Here is a 21,714-nt window from a genome sequence, read left to right as displayed (position 1 = left end):
GAGGCTTAATTTGTGACAGAGCCCCCCCCCCCTGTGAGCGGCTCCTGACGTGCAGAGGCGGACGACGCCGGGGTCTTCCGCGGGGTCTCGGGGCAGGTCTATCCGGGTGGTCTCTGTGAAAGTCTGTGGTAAGCGAGGGATCCAGAATATCCTCTGCATTGACCCAGGACCGTTCCTCCCGACCGTACCCCTCCCAGTCCACTAGGTACTGGATAATTCTGCCCGGTGACGAGAGTCCAGAATCTCCCGAACTCGGTACGCCTCCTCGCCGTCTATGGTGATGGGAGGGACTCTCTGGTCACCAGCCTCCTCCTGGTCCTCCGCTCCTCTCGGACCACCAGCGGGCTTGAGCAAAGAGACATGAAAAGTGGGTGAGATACGATAATGTGCAGGTAAAGCCAAACGGAATGAAACAGGAGTTATTTGTCTGATAATTTTGAAGGGACCCACGTACCTAGGACTGAGTTTTTTGCAGGGTAACCAGAGACGAAGATCCCGAGTGGACAACCAGACCCACTGACCAGGCTGAGACTGTTCCTCCGGACCGTACCCCTCCCAGTCCACTAGGTACTGGATCATTCTGCCCCGGTGACGAGAGTCCAGAATTTCCCGAACTCGGCACGCCTCCTCGCCGTCTATGGTGATGGGAGGGACTCTCTGGTCACCAGCCTCCTCCTGGTCCTCCGCTCCTCTCGGACCACCAGAGGGCTTGAGCAAAGAGACATGAAAAGTGGGTGAGATACGATAATGGGCAGGCAAAGCCAAACGGAATGAAACAGGAGTTATTTGTCTGAGAATTTTGAATGGACCCTCGTACCTGGGACTGAGCTTTTTGCAGGGTAACCGGAGACGAAGATCCCGAGTGGACAACCAGACCCACTGACTAGGCTGATAGTTGGGATTGGCGCGCCGATGGCGGTTAGCTTGTTCCCTTGTTTGATGGACTGCTCTCTGGAGATGAACGTGAGCCTCATTCCACGTCTCCTTGCTTCGTTGTAGCCATGAGTTAACGGCCGGAATTGCAGGGTGAGCCATCAAACTTCTTGGGAAACGCCAACCGAGGGCTGGCGGTGGAGGTAGGTGAAACCGGGGCTTGAAGCGGTGGATTCGGAGGAGAGGCGTGGGCTTCGGGTGCTTGCAGACGAAGGGCTTGCAAGGTCTTTACCATCTCTTCCGTTAGCGAGGTAAGTCGGTTTAATTGTTGCTGGTGTGTGACCAGAACCGATGCTTGAGCAGATACCTCTGTGGTGAAGTGATAGAACGCTGCTGGATCGATTTCTGGCGAAGTCTTCTGTAACACAGAGGCAGTGGCGTTAGGATCCATGTGCAGCTTTATTAGATCACAAGTCAGGTCATACAGGCATAAATTGTCAACAGGTGTCAGACACAACGAAGGCTGGGCAGAATCGTAAACAGAGTTCGTTATAAGGGTCGAGGCAGGCGGCAGACAAACAATGGCAAGAATCAACAAGGCAGGCAGGGTCAGAATAGGTAAGCAGCAAGCAGTCGTAATCGGGAAATCAGTCCAGGTAATAAACAGGGAATCAAAACAGGGAAAACGCTCAGAAATGTCTGCTAGGCAAAACAAGACTTCGCAAGGAGAGCAGGGACGGCACAGTATAAATAGACCGGGTAGATGGGGAACACCTGTGCAGGTGATTAGTCTCTGGCAAGGTGCATTGTGGGAATTGGAGTCCGAGGGGATATTAGTACTCCGGTGATGGTTCCCTCTGGTGGTGATCGGAGGGAGCCACAGAGGCTGAATTTGTGACAATAGGATGATGTTTGGCAGATGTTGACTAAGTAGTTCGGGGCTGAGCAGAGAAATGATGAGCGCATTTTTATTTTTTATTTTTTGGAGATCATGAGAAAACAACAGATGAAAAAGAAATAATACATGGCCTTTTAGTGCAAAATATGACATAACAACCCCCACCATCTTCAAAAAAAAATCATAATTACCTCATCATGTTGAAACCTTGATAGTACTACATACTTATATTTCTAAAGTTGGATTAATTAATATGTTAATAAGATAGATAGTCAGTTCACACGTGATGGATGAATGGATGGATGGACTGACAGATAGATTCCTCTCAACTTCTTCCTGACTTCTGCTTCTCACCAAACTTCTGACATTGTGTAATGACAAAAAAAAAGGCATTTTGGTGCAACTATTGCTGTATGTTTATCATTCCCTCGATGTATAGTGTGCCTCTAGCTTGCATGGATTAAGAAAAACAGCCATGTCCTTTCAATACCATTGTCCTCTACTGTCACAGCTCTATGATGGATGGTAAGCTCTAGCTGATATCACTCCAGTAATTGCGTCTTGTTATGATGGGCACTGATGTCAGGCCCGTAGGGCAATCAGGGCTCTAATCATCTTGTAGCATCACCTCGAGTTGAATCTTTGCTCTACATACATGCACAAATTGGCAAAGTTGCAACAGTTGCACCAGTTCCCATGGAAACTAAAATATAGTGCAGAAGATTCTGTGACAAAGTTTTTTTTTTTTACATGTTGTTTTTCAACCAGTGGAGGACTCTCATATTAGCTAAAAGTTAACGAGCAACCTTTGTGTACTGTCAGTTCAAAGGAAAGGAATATTTAGATGCATCGTTACAGTATTCCAAGGAAAGCTGTAAAGCCTAAATGTTCAAATATATTGTCTTGTTATTCAGCAAAATATCTATGCGTCCTTTAGGGAAAATTTTGATTGAGGAAGGTTAGATTTTTTTGTTGTTGTTGGTTGTTTGTTTTTTGAAATATTGAAATGAAAATGCTGAAATAATTCAAATAAATATGCTGCATTATACCAAGCTACATTTATTTAATCAAAATTGCAGTTAAAATGTAATATTGTAAAATATTATTACAATTTAAAATATATTATTATTTCGATTATTAAATAGATTATTAAATGTAATTTTCTCTTATATTTTAAAATGTAATTTATTCCTGTGATGCAGCAGCCATTTCTTAAGAAATCATTGTAATATGCTGATTTGATGCTCAAGAAACATAGAAATTAGAAATAGAAATCTTTTGTAACATTATAAATGTCTTTAATATCATTTTTAATCAGTTTAAGTCATTCTTACTGAATAAAAATATTATATATACACATACACACACACACACACACACATATATATATATATATATATATATATATATTACTGACTTCAAAAGAAATGTGCAGATTTATAAACAAATTTAAATTTATTTCAAGATATATACTGTGATGAACAAGTCATAATACCTTTTAATACTTTTTCAAATAAATTAATGTTTTTTTTTTTGTTTTTTTTTTAGATAAAAATGCTTATTAAGAAAATCAAACCTGAAATTAGCTGCTCCAATGGCTGAAGTGGTAACAGACAGTTATTAATGTGTGGGTTTCAAATTAGTGATTAAGTTAGTCTGGTTGAGGTATCTGTTAGTCTTTAACAGGATAGCTCCCGGAAGCATAATGCAATACTAACCCCATTTCCAACCTTAATACTATAGAGGAAGACACTCGGATTGTTATATAGAGTAATATAAGTGTCGCTGGATAAAATGCTTATGGCTCTACTGTATTTCAACATTTCTGTCAGCAGAGTTCTGAGTGCTCAGTGAAAATATCTTTGCCCCAGATTCTCATGTTGTTGGATTTCAACCTATTTTATGGAATTTTGAAGAAGAAAACTTTCAACCAGATCTAACAATGGCTGTTCAAAGCACAATATAAGCCTTGTAGAGGAAATGTCCCACAATGAAATTGGAAACCACTGAAATGGAAATGAGAAATGAAACCTGAAATCGCTTTTTTATTCATACAATTCTGCACCCAGGATGGATTTGACCACATATGTTTCAAGTTTCAGGAGATGCTTGTAAACCAAAATTGAGTAAAAGATGTTTGACGTTTTCTGTTCTATCACTTTTAGGTTACACTCGTCTCTTCGCTGCACAGCATGGGGGGTTTGCAGTCATAAATCAGTTTTATGTGAGACTAGATTTTAACATATAGTCAAGGTTAACTAGATAATCCATGCTAAGGTCAAACCTACATGCACCGTGAGGTCAAATATTGACTGTTGCCCTATTAATATTCCTAGTGTTTTGGGTCATATTGCATAACTTTTGAATTATGTAATGGATTACATACCATGCATGAAGAAGTGGCATATCTGTCCACAGATGTTCAGAATAAACATTATATAAACTATTTATCTGACTCAGAAATTAAATAAGGGGATCAGTCAATAACCAGTGTGTGTGTGTGTGTGTGTGTGTGTGTGTGTGTTTCTTCAGATAACGTGTACAGAGAATGTCTTGCCAATGGCACCTGGGCGAAGAAGGGAAACTACTCCCAATGTCAGGAAATCCTCAATGAGGAGGTACGTGGTTGCACTTTTTTAAAATGATAAAAAAATACTTTCATACAGTTATTTCACAATGACACATAAATCATATTTTTTCTAATAATTATTGTTCAATAAACGGTTTTATACAGTGAGCTCAAAAGGTCTAGGTTTTAAAGTTTATTATAATAAGGTTTTTAGTTTAAGAATTTCGAAAAAAAAAAATCAGAACAAGAAGGTCTCTAAATCACTATGCAAATTTGACACTGACCACATGAACCTCTCTGTACAAAAGAACAGTTGTTCTTGTTCTTCTAGTAGCAGAAACAGCTTATAAAGCTCGTAATATAGTTTTTTTTTTATGAAAATTGTTGTATTAAATAAGAGTAGCATGCAAAATATAAGCTTTTCTTTGCACCCTGCATCAGTTTTATTCCACATTTTACTGCATTTAGACTTTGTGAATCTAATCTAATGTGAAGGTTACAGAAGTGTTATTGAATGAGGGACACTAGGCATGTTTTCAGGAGTTCTTGGTTCAGGTAGCTCACTGTAAAAACTTCAAAGACGGCACAATAGAGTTGTCACTTGGAATCTTTAGCAAGACTGTCATCTGACCTTCATAGACACGGTTTGCTTTTTATTTGCGGCTTATCTTTATGCTCTTTTATGTGTTTCAAGTGTTCGAGCTGGATGCTGCTTGCCAAAGTTAGTCAGATTATTGGATATAAATAGTAAATGCACTCACAGCTTGCTATTTTATTATAGCGTCTTTTAAATGCAGTATGTATAGTTTTTTAAAGTATAACTTTATGTACATTTTCTTACAAATGAAGAAATATATAATTTATTGAAAATTAACTTTTAAAGACATACTTTTTTAAATAATGCAATATATTTTCAGCCCACCTTCTAAATCCAAATTAATTGTATTATTTTGACATTACTGTATTTATGTCAGCATGCAGCATCCAAAACACTTGTTTGAGTGAATTTGCAGGTGAATTTCTCTGTGAAACACAGGATGGCTGTTAGACAGAGACATTGACGCTACACGTCTACAAGATTCATTAGCTGTCCTTTGGTGTAACAGAAGTAACATGGGGGCATTAATAATGTATGGACTTTTATCTTCCCTCAAAGGAAGCAATTTAACCAGCCGTGCTAAGCCTTTGTTCACACAGGGATGGCGAAAAGCGAAATCGCTCATCCAATCAGTGGGACGGAGGAATGGGCTAGCAAGGATAATGCTCAGATTTATATTTAGACAGCAGGGAGGGCTTCCACCACAGCCAGTGGCTTACTGGAGCATGTGATTACCACTAGATGCTTTTTTTTAGCTAGCGATAAGGGTTTTCCCTCATTATTGAGAGCACTGTTGGAATTCATGGTCATTGTTTTTAAAAGTAGAAAAAGAGCCACTTAATCAGGTCATGCTGTTAACATGTGATCAGCTGGAGGATTGTTGTTGTACTGTAGTTAGTAGCTACTCTTGATCCAGGCAAGTAGGTTCAAACACAGTTTGCACCATACAGTATAGGTTCAAATTTGACATCAAAGATGTACCTTTTGGCTTTTGTAACTTCGAAAATAAAATACAAAATACAGGTTTCACTCTCAGAAAAAAAAAAGTACAAAGCTAGCACTGGGACCTACCCAGTGACGGCTTTGCACTTTCTTTTCTGAGAGTGAACTCCGTTCAGATGGGGACACACAAATACAGACACAAAAAAATGCAGGGTCATGAAGTTTTTGGTATCTTAGCTGAAAAGCATAACAGTGGTACTCAGAGGTATGGAGGTGTCTTTAAACCTTTAAGCTTCTCTGTACTAAGACAGAGTCCCCAGTGGCCTGCTTGGCATTTGGACTTGCCATTGTAGAGCAAATGAAGCACTGTGGAGCAAGTGCCCACTGCAGAATATTTCAAATGTGGCCGTCAGAAGAACTGAATAACTGTTTGTTCTTACATTATCACTCAGGTTATTGTAAATGGAAATGTTTTTTTCCCCCAGGGGCAAGGGTTTTTCAGTGCTGCTCTTCTGTCATTGTGTCTGTCTATTGTGGTCTGTGAAGACACAAGCAGTTGCCTGGTCACCCTCAGCAAGTGTTGTTGTGAAGTCTTTGGCATCACTCGGCCACCATTCGAAAACCATATTTTAGCGGGATGAAAAAAAAGATTTAATACAGAGTCAACACTGATGAAGATGCCATTCACATTCAAATTAAATTAGAATCAGAAACAGAAGGCAATAAAGCTCAGAGAGAAAGAGCGTCTGCTCTCAGCCAAGCAGCAGAGCTTATCAAGCCAGATTTATTCACAAAATAAACATATGACTTTCCCAGAACACATCTCCTTGGCAATTAACAAAACTCACTTTACCATGAAAAAAATACATTAAGCCAGTTGTTCAGCATTAGCTGCACCATAGAGCCAAGTATATTACTATGCATTCCAGGAGCGGATGTGTGACATAAAAATTATTTTGGGAAATTCTGTGAAAATGTTACTATCAGGGTCAATTTACCATGTTAATTTAGTACAAACAATTATTAAGCTACTTTTCGAAATGTCTATTCAGTGAGTTACTGCCCCAATATTGCATTATTGGCAAGCTTTTGTCATCAAATATTGATTTATGTGATTATTTGCATTTCATTTGATTATTTAATCAGCATATTATATAATTAAACAGATAGTTAGGAAAAATTTAAATTCTGCCATCATTTACACACCCTTGTTCAAAACCTGCATGAGTTTCTTTGTACTTTTGAACACAAAAGAAGATATTCCGAAGAATGTTGGTAAACAAACAGCTGCTGGTAGCCATTGACTTCCATTGTATGAAAAACAATTACTATGGCTACCAACTTTTTGTGTTCATCAGAAGAAAGAAACTCAAACAGGTTTTGAACAACTTGAGAATTTTCATTCTTGAGTGAAATGTGCCTTCAATTAATCTTTAAATCAATTTTCTGCCCAATGCAAATACTGTAGCTGAAAGTTACATTTTGAGAAAACAATCTGAATGAATCTGACTTGACAGGTTCTCTGTGATGCAGAGTTTTAATAGATGAGGCTTGTTTGTGTTAAAGTTTGTTTTTAGCAACACCATTCATTATAGTAGCACAGCATGATGTATTCATTCAAGTCTCTTGATCCAAATTGAGGATGCATTCAAATAAACACAGTAGTGTTTATTGATAACAAACGCTAGTTAAACGTGGGGTGATGATGGCTTTTTAGCACTTCAGCTCCTGTTATTGTAAACACAGTGTAGCAGAAAGAACAAACAAAAAGCACACTTTTATTTGGATTTTAAAACAATTAAAAAACAACTGCAATTATCCTCTATAGTGATATTTATGCGATACACACAATTCAGCATTTGAGCCAACTGGCACAAGGTACCGCTAAAACATGTGACAGATCCTAGGTAGTCTAAAACCACCCACTTATCTACAGTATCACACACACACACACACAAAATGCCAGGGAGACGTGCGTTAGCTGCCCGCTATCTGTGCCATCTGTTTCCTACGGGATTGCTGATTTAATAATTAATAAGTTCGCTCACATAGGAGAACATGTGGTGACTCTGTGGTGCTCACAGCTTAGGCAAATGTGGAAATGGAGCCAGCAGGGGAGGCTGCACTTGCATGGGTTTTGCCCTGGGGGACATACACGGCCAGGCAGGTTGAATAAACCTACAATCGCTGCACTTCAGGCTGAAAAGAAACGACTGAGAGACTGTGCAGTGTGGCAGCTGTCACAGGATTCAAGCAGAATGGACTGACTTTCATTAACATTATCACAATGTCATGAAATGTGTACTTCTGACAGCTGGTGAATGTTTCTGAGGCTACAGGAAGTTTTGTGTTCCAGGGGTTGATTTTTATTAAAACGAACAGATTTTAACTTTTCTTTTCTTCCTAAATAACAAGGTCGCATTCCAAGTCCTTGGAAAATTTTCATTACTTATTTTATCTCTTCAAATGCGCTATTATATATATTTTATCTTTTTGCCCTCTAGACCAATACTTTCTATCTCAAAGTACAATAATCTATTATAAAATATTTTCTTTTTTTTTGTATTAAATACAGAATTTCAGTATTTATTGTATGAAAATTAATTGAATCAATTTTGAAAGAAATTTTTACCATACCCAAAAGTTAGTGTACTTGTTCACCAATGAGAAAACCGTGTCAGTGAAAAGCATGCTTGAAACGAAATATTAGACATGCGATGTGCAAAGAAAAACATTAATGAACAAATATTTATTGTGCGTCATTGCAGTCATGCTGTAATTTAGTCAAAGTATTCAAAAAGCATGAAAATATGATTTAATTGTGTGTATTTAGGATATGTAACATGTTAGGTACACAGTTAGACTTTGTAAAACACAGGAGCCGGCCATTTTATTCCACAAATGGTGGAAATTGAATTTGTTCATGTTGGTTCTGGGGAAATAATGAAAGAATATGTCTGAATGCACTGTTTAAACTCAAATGAGTTTAAAATTATAATGGTGGTGATCAAATAGTAATTTAATGGCATTTATGTTACACTGTAAAAAAAAAAAAAATCCGTAAAATTTATGGTAAAAAACCAGCAGCTGTGGTTTCCAGAATTTTACCGTAAAAAATACGGTAGCAGGGTTTTAGGTTTTACGGTTTTAATTTAAATTTACAGTTAAATACTGTAATTTCATTAACTGAAATTCACAGTAAAAAACCGGCAGCTGTGGTTGCCGGAATTTTACCGTAAAAAATACGGTAGCAGGGTTTTAGGTTTTACGGTTTTAATTTAAATTTACAGTTAAATACTGTAATTTCATTAACTGATATAATGTTAGTATACCAACCCACTGAAGTACTAAAATCTGTTTTGTACCTTTGTAAACACTGCACCAAAAGCAGGTGGTAATGAGAAAGTCACATGATGAACCAAAGCCTATCACAAGCAGCTTTTAAATATTAACATATATAGAAGGTGCACAGTGTCATTCACACAAACACTAAACACCATCATGGTAACACACATGAAACATTGTTATTTCAACAAAAAAACATCAAATTTGAAATGTAAAGCAGGGAATTCTGGGAATGTCAATTTACGGTTATTCACTGTAAATTATACGGTATCCTACCGTAAAATTACATGCAATGTCCAGTACAGTTTTCCCCGTATATAGTAGGGGAACTTACCGTTAACCATTTAACAGGTTTTTACTGTAGCATTTTTACAGTCTTTTACCGTTAAATTCACGGTCATTTTTTACAGTGTAGTCCACGGGACCAAAAGTGCCCACAGATGGAGAAGCATCCAGTAACTACGAGTTTGTTGTGACATATGTTCTATTTATATATATATATATATATATATATATATATATAAATAAAAGGAACCAATCTTTCTGTCACTATTGACGATCACCAGAGCTTGATTTGAAATTTTGAGGAATTTATTACCGGAACAGTTTATTGTTCATCTGTTTTTAAGTATCAAAACACTGAAGATAGCCAAGATCATCTATTTCTCTTGGGAAATTCATAACTTTGAACCTTCCTGTGTAACCTTTCTCTGACTCTTTGAAATGCAAAAGCTGGTGTCTTCCCCCCTAGAAGATTCAAAACATATTTTTGAAAACTAAGTTATGGAGAGCCAAGGGTAGTCTGGGGATTTATTTAAGCAGTAAAAAGCAGCTTTGTCATTTACCTGTGAGATTTCCAAGCCAAAAATATACAAACTATATCACAGAAGGAGCACACAGCAATCCAGTGTCTCACAGATATAATAAGATTTCAATTTGAACCACTAAAGGAATCTCCACAGGCAGAGTGCAACAAGTTAATGAAGGCCAGTGACCAGTTCAGGCCCTCTAGCCTGGCATGTCTGAGACGTTTTTAATCCAATTGCACAATTAAATCATTACCTTCAGATGTTCAGTGAGCCACAATATTTTGAGGTCTTTTATCTCGTTACATTTTTTGCTAAGGTTTAGCGTTTGTACACACACACACACACACACACACACAAAATCACATATTGTTATTAAAGCTGAAGAAATTGTCATATTTTCCATATTAAAATCAAATTTCTATTCCCCCACTTCCCCCACCCTCTTTATTGCTGAAAACAGAACAAATGCCTTGTGTTCTCAATGAATTGTTCTTTGTAGCAAGGATGGAGATCATAGGGGACGGCATTAGATTTGATAGTGCTTAACCTCAATGAGCAATTGCCCTCAAACCACCTGGTTATGAGACAGAAACATGCACAAGATCAGCAAAGTGGCACATGAGCTGATTTTTATCCTACTCTAAATTATGCTGGTTTGAGAAGTTACATTCCTAAAAATAAAGGTTCCAAAAGAGGGTTTTCACAGTAAAACCATAGAAGAACCATTTTGGGTTCCTCAAAGAACCTTTCAGCGAACAGTTCTTAAAGGAAAACGTTTTGAAGAACATTTGAATAATATCAAGAACCTTTTTCTTTTGTAAAGAACCTTTTGTGCAATGGAAAGATTCCATGGATGTTAAAGGTTCTTTAGGGCAGTGTTTCCCAACCTTTTTTTAGTCGTTTTTTAGTTAAGAAATTTTAACAAACTTGCGGCACCCTACAAAATAAATTGTCACAATATTTGAATTTCTAACTTCGATATGATAATTTGAAAAGTATAGATATTCGGTACAACAGGGAAGAACTGCAGAATATAATGTCATACAGATATGTTTAATATTATAAAAAAATGTTGTCCATCAATGGTGGCAATCAGTAAGCTAATTTCTAATGAAGAGACCAATTTATATGACAGATTTTAATGTAGGCTTTTATACATATGTAAACATTATTTAATTACCATTATACCTAGCTATCTCACAAATTTTTGCTCACTCTGTTTTTTTAATTTTACAGTGGTGTAATTTTGGTGCAGTAGCACGAGATAGCTTGATTTCAAACTTTGAATTGAATAAAAAATGACAAGTAAGCAGTCAGTAATAAAATAACAACAAATAAAGAAATTAATAATGATAGCACAAATAAAAAAATAACGACAGGCCTTCGAATTAAATAAATTGCTTTTTAGTTTTTCAGGTAGGTCTAACAGTAGGGTTAAGATATTTAACTTTTTTTTCTTTTTTTTTTTTTTAACCAATTATCCAAATAATGTTTAGTCCTAGAAAGCTATTATAATCAGAACATGCGAGCATAACATAGCGGTTAGCAGATCAAGGGCAGCGTTACCAGAGTTGCCCATTTACCACACCATGTTACAACACAGTAGGGCTATTGCAGACAGAAACAATACTGTACTACATCGATGTTTCCTGTCAGCTCAATTTTTGAGTGGACTTTGCTGTTCCGATTCGCATGAACGGTATACGAGTGGAGCGCTGAGTGGAGCGCACACGCATAGAGCGGGATAATACACAGAGCGTCACAGAGCGTGAAAGTGAAACCTGAGCGGTGAACTAATTTGGTGCATCTCTAATTATTGGCAACATCAGAAATGGATATTATATAGATGCTTTTTTGAACATTTTAGTAATTTAAAAATATTAAAAAAGGATTTTTTACGCGGCACCCCTGCTCTCGACAGACGGCACCCCGGTTGGGAAACACTGCTTTAGGGAACCATAAGCCACTTTTCCGCTATCGGGCCGAACGGTTCTAAGAACTGTCAGGTGTGGTTCCAGTTGTATTTCCACGTGAGCCTGGTATGGCGCGGCACGATTACAAACCGTTCTCGGCCCAGAATTCTCGGTGAGCCGTGCTGGTAGAGTGCGTGTGCGTGACGTCGCCACTCAGGATCTGTCACTTGTCTGTTGCCTGGTTGCTAGTTTCTCCGTAGCTTGTTAAGCGCGCTATTTTGAGCAATGTAAACACAAATTAGTAATAAAATGTAAAGAAATTTCTGATCATCCTCCATAACGCGGTGGTTATTTACACCTCATATCATATGTACACACTTGTGTTATCACGGCAACGACTGACGCATTTGAATAGCATTCCAAAGAGATCCGTTATCAGCTCCGCAGTGGAAAACGAAACCATAACTGTACCGGCCGGCCCGGATCGGCGCGGAATGGAACGGTTATGCTAAGAGAACCGTTCAGCGCGATGGTGGAAAAGCCAATAAATGCCAATAAAGAACAATTAAGTTTAAAAAGGTTTAAGTGTCTAAAATATGTTTTAGTCTTGTATATAATTTTTTTCCGAGAGGAAATGTTGACATATCCAGCTAATAGTAGAATTTACTGAGTATTTTGTAGTGGAAATTTTTTCAAAAGCATAATTACCTCATGAAATTTTACACTGTTGTAAAAGTTTCCTGATGAGGTTTCCATCTGCATTGCAGTCCTTTATAGACAGAAGTTCAAGAGCCAAGACATCTCTAAAAGACTATGTTTCCTCTTTTCAACTGCCTAAAGTATTTTGCAAGCCACATAGGTGCTAAGATTGCTAAACCCTTATGCTCTCTCAAAACAAGAAAGCACTCTACAGAGGAAAGTGCAACAAGAGGGCATCGCCAATGCGTCTGCCATTGCCTACAAGCTCCCTGCGGGGTCTGTAACAGATAGGGTGCTAATGCAAGAATGTAGTCAGCCCCCTTCCAGCTAGCATCCACAGAGAACGGCCCACTTTTTATGTAGCATTTCATGTATCTAGTGAAGTAGAAATTTCCAGAAAGCCTACAAGAGGCTTTGCATTGTAAAAATACAAACTGACAGCAAAATTCCGAATGCGTAAGCAGGCACTCCCACAGGCTCTCCGGGTGCGAATCCGTCTGCCTTTAGACGACTCGTAGTCTAGCCAGGAGAGAGCAGCATCCCGAGGGGGAACATTTTGCTCTGTATTGGTAAGCGTGGATGTGTTGGTGTGCCGAGCCTCCTCTTAAAATAGGGCAAGCGTGATACAATGCAGGGATCAGTAGAGGCTGCTTTGAAGAGCCCTTCTCTCAGGATTTAGTTAAAAGAAGTGGCATCAGAGGGGAGAGTGTGAACCCCTGCTAATGCCCAAATCATAGAAAATGTGGAGGGTTCTTAGAATCCTTTAGTCTGACAGTTGAAGGGAGCGTTTAAAGGTAGAGCGTGTAATTTCAGAGCAGCACCGAACAGAATTGTAATGGTTTAGTTTGAGAAGCCTGACTGGGCCAGACGTAATGCCATTGGCTCAACCAACGCAGAGAGTTTGGGGTAGGAGTTGGGCCTAGTTCCTGGATCTTTGACATCTTTGATATGTGTCCTATAGGGGTGGGTGATATACTGGTAGACACGATTAACCGGTTTGAAATTTGTCAACCGGTAGAGATTTTGGACTATCGTCTCTTTTGCGGTTACACGCTCACGTGACATTGCTGTGCTATGTGGTCACGAAAACGTAAAGTTTGCACTTGTTTTTAAGCATTGCAGTTTAAAAACAAGCGATTTTAAGCTGTTTAAATGCAATCATCAGCGAAAGAAAACGAATTTTGCTATATGCGCTGTGTTGTGTGGGTTTGCACGTAGAGAAATTGTCACGTGTGTGATTTATTTATTTTAGCCTGTAGGTGGAGTTGTGAGGAGGATTTCCCCGATCCTTGAAAGTGGAATGAGGTCATCGGGGATTTCTACTATACAAACTTTGATGGCATTGATGGCATCTGGTGATGGCATTTGCTGAGATCGCTCATCTCCTCTCCTCTCCTCTCCTCTCCTTGAAGGAGTGATCCTGTTTTGGTTATTTTTTACTTTGAATTGTTTTTTCCGTGACTATTTGATTAACCAGTTTTCATTCTACTTCTATTTTACATATTTTTTTGTCTTTTCACTAACGGGTAGTGGATTTATTTTTCTTAGTTCACTTTTTGCTATTTAGTTAGATCTAGCGAGGGAAGCAGTAGCCCGCAAGACTCACCTACTTTATTTTCCCTGGTAGCTAGGTAAGATCTCTCTAGGTGGTTAGGTGTAGTCAAGGTTTTCTGTTTTCCCTAGCTGCCCTACCTGTTAACTGTTATTACTTGTGTTAATCTTTTGTTCATTATAGCATATTTCTGGATTTGTATTGTTGTTTGTTCTTTTGTTTTGCCTTTGGATTAAATCTTATGATGTAAATAGACGTCAAATCTTAATTCAGTCGTCTGTGATTTTCTTATATGTTCAGTCCTTGCCTCTCTGATTAGATTTAACGAGCTGAAATTGGTTTTGGGTCATAACATGCTGTCAAAGAGACGCATGCACGTGAAGAGTAGAGTGTGGGAGTATTAAGTTATTTTTTGCTGCTTAGGCCTTGAACGGTTAAATACACACACTTGTAAGTGTCAAAATGCTTTGCAAGCATCTTCGTAAACACAGTAATTTAGGTTTTAAGTGAAAGCAAACAGCTGAGAAAGAAAACACATGTGTAACAGTGTATTGGATCCGGGCAGCTCTTAGAAGTGACAGCAGTCTAATATTCCTGTTGTCTGTCATTCATGTTAATCAAACAACAAAAGAGAGAAAATCTCTCGCTGCTCTTGACTAAATCACTTTTATAACTTTAATAATTACTTTTTGCTGTTGTTGTTGTTTTAGGCAAGTATAAGTTGTTTGTGATATTGACACTGCCGACAAGAATTATGAAATTTCTATGGTATCAAAAATGTTAAGACCTTATTTAAAGCAAAAATAAATATATTGTGATATATATTGTTGCATGAAATAAAATTACTCATATTGTGATATAAGATTTTGGTCATGTTGCCCACCCCTTAGTGTCCAGTTTCATTTGGATATTTTTTGGCTAATATTTTTGTCAAAACATCATCCAGTAGATATATTTGGGACCTTTAAAATTCAGAATTTACACTGCTGTTTATTTGTATTTTTTTTAATAAACTAATACATTATTCAGAAAGAATGCATTAAACGTAACAGTAAAGCCATTCAGAATGTTACAAAAGATTTCTGTTTCAAATGCTGCTCTTTTGAACTTTGTATTCATCAAAGAATTCTGGAAAAAAAATGATAAATTATCATGTTTTCCACAAAAATATTTAGCATTATGACTGTTCTAAACATTAATAACGAGAAATGTTTCTTGATCAACAAATCGACATATTAAATTGATATCTCAATCATAAATGATAAATAAATTATATTTTAAAATACATTTTTATCAAAAACATTTATTTTGAAATAAAAAAAAAACATTCTGTTTTTATTTTTATTTTTTTATTTTTATTTTTTTAATAAATAGCAGCTTTGTGTAATAAATAGTAGCTTTGGTGACCATGAAATTTGATGAGAAACAACATTTTACAAATCTTACTGCCCCCAAACTCTTGAACAGTAGTGTGTGTGAATCCACAAAATTTTTAAAGGGATAGTTCACCTAAAAATGAAAATGTTGTCATCATTTACTCACGCTCAAACACACAAAAGAAGATATTTTAAAAAGGTAAGTTAATGGAGTCCACTGATGTTTTGGACCCTACTGAATTTTATTGTTTCACAAAAACAGTAGAAAAACATTGATACAAATATCTTCTTTTGTGTTTTTATATGAAGGTATTGTAACAGTGTGGGGGTGAGTGAATAACTGAGAATCATTTTAGTGTAAACTAACCCTTGAAGTTGTTATCAGATGCTTTTACACACACAAGGCATCTAAAATTGATCATAGTGCTTTGCAGATGATGCACGCTTTGGCAGACATCTTGGCGACATCTTAATGCATGTATCTGGGAGAGCAGAGATCAATCTTTAAAAGTCAACCTCTTTTTGTAATATCTCTTATGGGGACTGCTATGTTATGTTGAGCAAAAACAAAAAAAATGTATTAATTTTTCTCCAAATTCTCTCCTAAAGGATTACCTCATCCCTAAAGCAATAAACACATCAGTCCTTGCAGTTTCTGATTGATTTGCCATCTGAGCGGTTTCTGCTGGGTTAAATCGTGCTAGCTGGCTTGTGTCATGAGACTTGTGGATTTGTAAGCACTGGATTCCAGAACTGCCTTTCCTCCCCCTGCTTGGACAGTCTGGTCCTCTGGTCTCAGTGGTCCACGGGGTCTGCAGTGACCAGAGGGGGTTTGCCTCACAAGCCCGTCCTGTGACGACCACAGGAATTCAGCGACAGATTTTTGCACCAGGAGGATGCAGTGAGGGGCTAGAGAAAGGAAAGGTGCTGGGCTGGCAATGAAAGAGCACATGATGCCTATATGCTCACACACACTAACCTGAGTGTTACGTGATCAACATATGCTTCATGGAATCATTTGGCAAGGCTATTAATATGTATTTTTTTCCACAAGCATGACATGTTATATGTATAACAATTAATGTATTATTATAATTAATGTATAATCTGTTGCACCTTCGCATATTTTGTGTATATATGTCTACATAATGTAGAATGTGTACATACTGTGTATAAATGTGTATTGCTAACTGCATGTACATACTGTGTATAATGTGTAGTGCTAACTGTAAGTATGTCTAATAGTACACTGTGTGTACTGACTATATGTATGTGCATATTGCACATTGTCATCTGTTGAGGTCTGTATGTTTATATGTAAATTGTTTCTGCACTGTCTGGAGCACGCTCCCAAGAGTTTCACTCACCAAGGCACATGTGCTGTGGTGATGTGACAATAAAAGTGACTTTGACTTTGACTTTTGACATGTTAGCTCAAACATGGGCATAAACTTCAGCTTTATGTGAGTTGTTGTGCTATAAGCAAGCAACCGTTTGACTGAGCCAAAGCTAATCGCTTAATTAAAGGAATTATGTCAGGTTGGCAATCATCGTGATAGTGGAGACCATGAACATCTGCCTCACTCATCACAGAGTGAAATATTCACAACAGTTGGAAACAGTTGCTGGTTGGATGCTGCTAGCATTAGTGTCAGGCAGAGCGGTGTAATGCGATCCTCATGTGCAAGGCTAATGATTACGGATGAGACTTGTTTTTTTTTAGAATGTGATTAGGTTAAGGGAGAGTCCGTGTGTTGGCTGCTGTGTGATGTTAAGTTATTTATTTAATGCTTATTTTATCATTAATGTCCTCTGAGGCATTCAAATCTAATCTGGCAACACCAGATAAGTGTAATAATCTAGAAAATTGAAAGTTTTAAGGATGTTAAAGGTGTCCAATCCAATCAGTAGTATGATGAGGGACTATATATAAATTTGTAATATAACAAATTCAACACGACGTATTAAGGCAGTTTTATGTGAATAGTTTAAAGAAAATATATCCTGCTTTGAAGATTGTTGACTAAGGATTATTTTCAATACCTGCCACCTGAATAGCTGCCATTAGATTTTTTTCAACGGTTTTGACACTAATGTTTTCTCTGAAATTAAACTGGCAGGATAATAACAGGTATCAAAATATCATATGCTGTACCGTTATAGAGTTCTTTTTCTTTCTCATAGAGTTCCCAAGAGTCCTCTGGAACTTTTTTTTTCTCCTGCAGTTTTTTTTTTCTTTCTCTTCCTGTAATGCCCCAAAAAGCTTTTAGGAGTTATTCCATGTTGGGATTTAGATGCCAGATATCTGCAGGACATCAGTCTCTCATCTTCCTAATGTGTTTCTATGTGTGTCTGTCCCTTTGTGATCTTTCAGAAGAAGAGCAAGCTGCATTACCACATTGCAGTCATCATAAACTACCTGGGACACTGTATCTCTCTGGGAGCCCTGCTGGTCGCCTTCATCCTCTTCATGAGACTCAGGTGGGTGAGTGCCTCTGCTGTGAGGGCTTTTCAACAGAATTGAACATCTGCATTAGTCACACAGGTGGACTCGCATGAGAGAGATTCATGTATGAACCGCTGCTACTGCCTTGTGAAGTGTGTGGATGAATAAGTAACTAAGGATTCTCAGGACTGTAAAAGATTTATGGGGAAATTTATTGCTCAGCTGTGGCTCCTTTATTGCTCAGGAGACCTAATGGAGTAAAGTTTGTCATTTTTGTGCCACCAACTAAATGCAATTGCAAAAATAATGACTTGATGTTTCAAACAGACTTTCCAAACACACCTCCTTCTGCCATTGGTTGGATAATCATATGCAATAGTCCTGCTCCAAACGCACACCATTGGCTCGCAAATGAAGCAATGTTTTGATAGCTCATCAGAAAAAAAATGTTTTGGGTTTTAACATGGTTGCAGATTTTTCTCCTTTCTCCTTAAATAAAAACATCTCAACATATATCAGTATCTTTGATATATATTATTTTATATTAAAAACCTATGTGTGTGTGTATATGTATGTATAGATAGATATATAGATCCCACATCTCTAATATATATACATATATGTAATAATAATATATGTACACACACACACATCAATGGGAGCTTCAATTTTGTATCTTCTGTAGATCGCTTTTGCGTGTGCAAAAAAAATAATCCCAAATATCCAGATATCCCTACAAATGATCCCTTTTCTGGACAGCTCTCCTAACATGTCCAGTGTCCTTTGCTTGGATCAACTTTAAATCAGTTTAACTGAGAGGGACATGGGCTCAGCCCCCAACACAAATATACAGTAGGCTGCCTTCTTGTCACATCCCATCAGTACATCAATTGATGTACTTCCAAGCTGCTGACAGAAACTATACATCGGCTGGCCAGCTGAATGGCAGAGAACGGAGAATTGTATATGCTCGCTGATCACAGGCGACGAGGCTTCTGAGGTCCAAGGACAACCTGTCCAGGTTATCTCTCTCTCTTGTCAGGGCACCTGAGAAATCGATACGTCATGGGTCAGCGGAGTGCTCCCAGCAATAAGATTTTAGACTGATGGTGTAGAAATGAAGACATCTTAGCAGCGCATCAAGGGCACGCACACTCCACTTCATGATTATTCCAGTCCAGAAGTGCCATGGTTTAGGGACGAGAACTGAAGGTCTTCACTGAGCTGGCGCTCATTATGTTATGCTCAATCAAACTGAGAGACTTGTTTCTATGGGATCATGTCTAAGCCTTAATTAGCCTGGATCAATGTGTCAAACTGGATGTGAGGAGGAGAATAGTTACGTATTTCACCATTCCCACACACTCTTTGGTGTTTTGGCCACAGATTGAGACGAGTAAGCAGATGAAATATCCATGCTGTTTAGGATTATTTAGACTAGATTATCCCAGATTTAATCTGCCTTGATTAATCCGGGGAAGATATTCTGGCATCTTTCCCTGGATTTCCAATCAAAATCACGCTAGGAGTCAGCTGACAGATTTATTGGATGCTGATTTTCACAATGATGTGCCCTGCTGATAACCCTCTGGCTGTCAAGCTAATGTTCCCAAGTCAGTGCGTCATGGATATATTGAGCCTGGGTGCGAGTACAGAGGTTGTAAAATTGTAGTTGGGCTCAAGCGGGTCCTCTAGCAGGGAAAAACTGTAATGAAATACACGGTGAACAGATGTTCAGGGTAAACACAGAGTGTTCTTGCACTCAGACCCTCCAGCCATTTTGTGTCTGCCCACAAGGACAGAAGCACAGGAGTATTACATTGGCTTATTAATGTTTCAGCAGACTGCATTTGCACAGCAAGGGATCCAGGATTTGGAAGTGTTTCTGAGACACCATGAATATACATATACATACATACACATATTATTATATTTGATAGATAGATAGATAGATAGATAGATTGTCACGATTTCAGTGGGGTCTACTTGGGCTTTGTTATCATGGAGCACATGGCCTTTTGTTTTGATGGCTTGCCATGTGCTCTGCTGTCATCTTGGTGTTCACCCTGCCCCTCTTGTTATCCCTGTTAGCTAATTCTCCCTTCTCACCTGCACCTCAGCGACGCTTGGCTCCCCGCTCGTCCTGGGGGCTGGAGGAACCCCAGCCTTTGAAGAGCCACTCACCACCTCTTTCCTCTCTGGCTGAACCTGAGCCCATGCAGTTGGGGCGGCTTCGATTGTCGGCTCAAGAAAGACAACAGAGGCTGGTCCAGGGTCTATGCCTCTACTGTGGGAGGTCGGGCCACTTTGCTCGGTTGTGTCCTGTAAAAGTCAAGGCCCACTAGTCAGACGGGGAGTCCTGGTGGGCATTTCTCCTCTAATTTGCCAACAACCCGCCCTTATACGATGGAGATCCGAATTCATGTCGGGCATTCTTATCTCAGTGTTCACTGGTGTTCGCGCTGCAACCACGCCGATATGCTACAGAACGGTTAAAGGTTGCCTATGTCATTACACTGCTGACGGGAAAGGCTCGCGAGTGGGGGACTGCCGTTTGGGACGCTAGAGCCCACTTTTGCACGGATTTTGCGGAGTTTCGCGGTGAGATGACAAAGCTGTTTGATCGCTCTGTTAGGGGAGATGAGGCAGCATCCACACTAGTGCGGCTCCGTCAAGGAGGCCGTTCCGTGACTGAATATGCCATTCAGTTTAAAACATTAGCTGCTTCCTGCGACTGGAATGAGGGGGCGCTGCGAGCTATGTTTCGGGAAGGGTTGAACTTCGAAATCCAGGATGAGATTGCTGCCCACGACCTACCCCAAGACCTGGAGGGCTTTATCAATCTGGCTACTCGAGTTGAGAGCCGCCTTCGCTTGCGTCAGCGACGCTTGGCTCCCCGCTCGTCCTGGGGGCTGGAGGAACCCCAGCCTTTGAAGAGCCACTCACCACCTCTTTCCTCTCTGGCTGAACCTGAGCCCATGCAGTTGGGGCGGCTTCGATTGTCGGCTCAAGAAAGACAACAGAGGCTGGTCCAGGGTCTATGCCTCTACTGTGGGAGGTCGGGCCACTTTGCTCGGTTGTGTCCTGTAAAAGTCAAGGCCCACTAGTCAGACAGGGAGTCCTGGTGGGCATTTCTCCTCTAATTTCCCCTCAGTCACGCACCCAACTCTCTGCTACCGTCATGTACCAAGACTCGGTCCACTCCTGCAAGGCTCTGGTTGATTCCGGTGCCGAGGCCAGCTTTCTGGACTGTAGCACGGCCAAGAGCTGGGGCATCCCTGCCATTCCCCTCTCCTCCCCTGTCGCTGTCTGGGGCCTCTCTGGCCAGCCTGTAGCCACTATCACCCACACCACCCCTCGTGTGAGTCTTGTTGTGTCGGGCAATCACCGTGAGTCTGTTGTGCTGTTCCTCCTGGAGTCCCCATATGCTAGGCTTGTTCTGGGGCACCCCTGGTTGGCTCAGCACAACCCTCATGTGGATTGGTCCCGCAGTCAGATATTGTCTTGGAGTCAGTCTTGTCATGCTTGTTGTCTAGGTGCAGTTTCTCCTCCTTTGTCTGTGTCTCCTGTGTTGCAGGTTGAGGCAGCTGATATCACTGGGGTCCCGGGGGAGTACCATGATCTGCGGCTGGTTTTCAGCAAGTCCCGGGCCACCTCGCTTCCTCCCCACCGGCCGTTCGATGGTGCCATCGAT

At 39.5% G+C, this 21,714-nt stretch overlaps 1 protein-coding gene across 1 annotated transcript in view; it reads left to right on the top strand.

The window, feature by feature from the left end:
- LOC107662410 (corticotropin-releasing factor receptor 1-like) overlaps window positions 1–21,714 on the top strand; it is a 140,198-nt gene that overhangs the window by 64,450 nt on the left and 54,034 nt on the right. Inside the window, exons 5-6 of the mRNA XM_016452431.1 lie at window positions 4,304–4,389; window positions 17,949–18,055. Of these exons, the coding sequence (XP_016307917.1) occupies window positions 4,304–4,389; window positions 17,949–18,055 (193 nt within the window). The remainder of the gene's footprint in view (window positions 1–4,303; window positions 4,390–17,948; window positions 18,056–21,714) is intronic.

Source organism: Sinocyclocheilus anshuiensis, unplaced genomic scaffold, assembly GCF_001515605.1.
Source record: "Sinocyclocheilus anshuiensis isolate Anshui unplaced genomic scaffold, SAMN03320099.WGS_v1.1 scaffold11, whole genome shotgun sequence".
NCBI lineage: Eukaryota > Metazoa > Chordata > Actinopteri > Cypriniformes > Cyprinidae > Sinocyclocheilus > Sinocyclocheilus anshuiensis.
The sequence above is the reverse complement of the archived record's forward strand: the minus strand, read 5'-3'. Positions and strand labels throughout refer to the sequence as shown.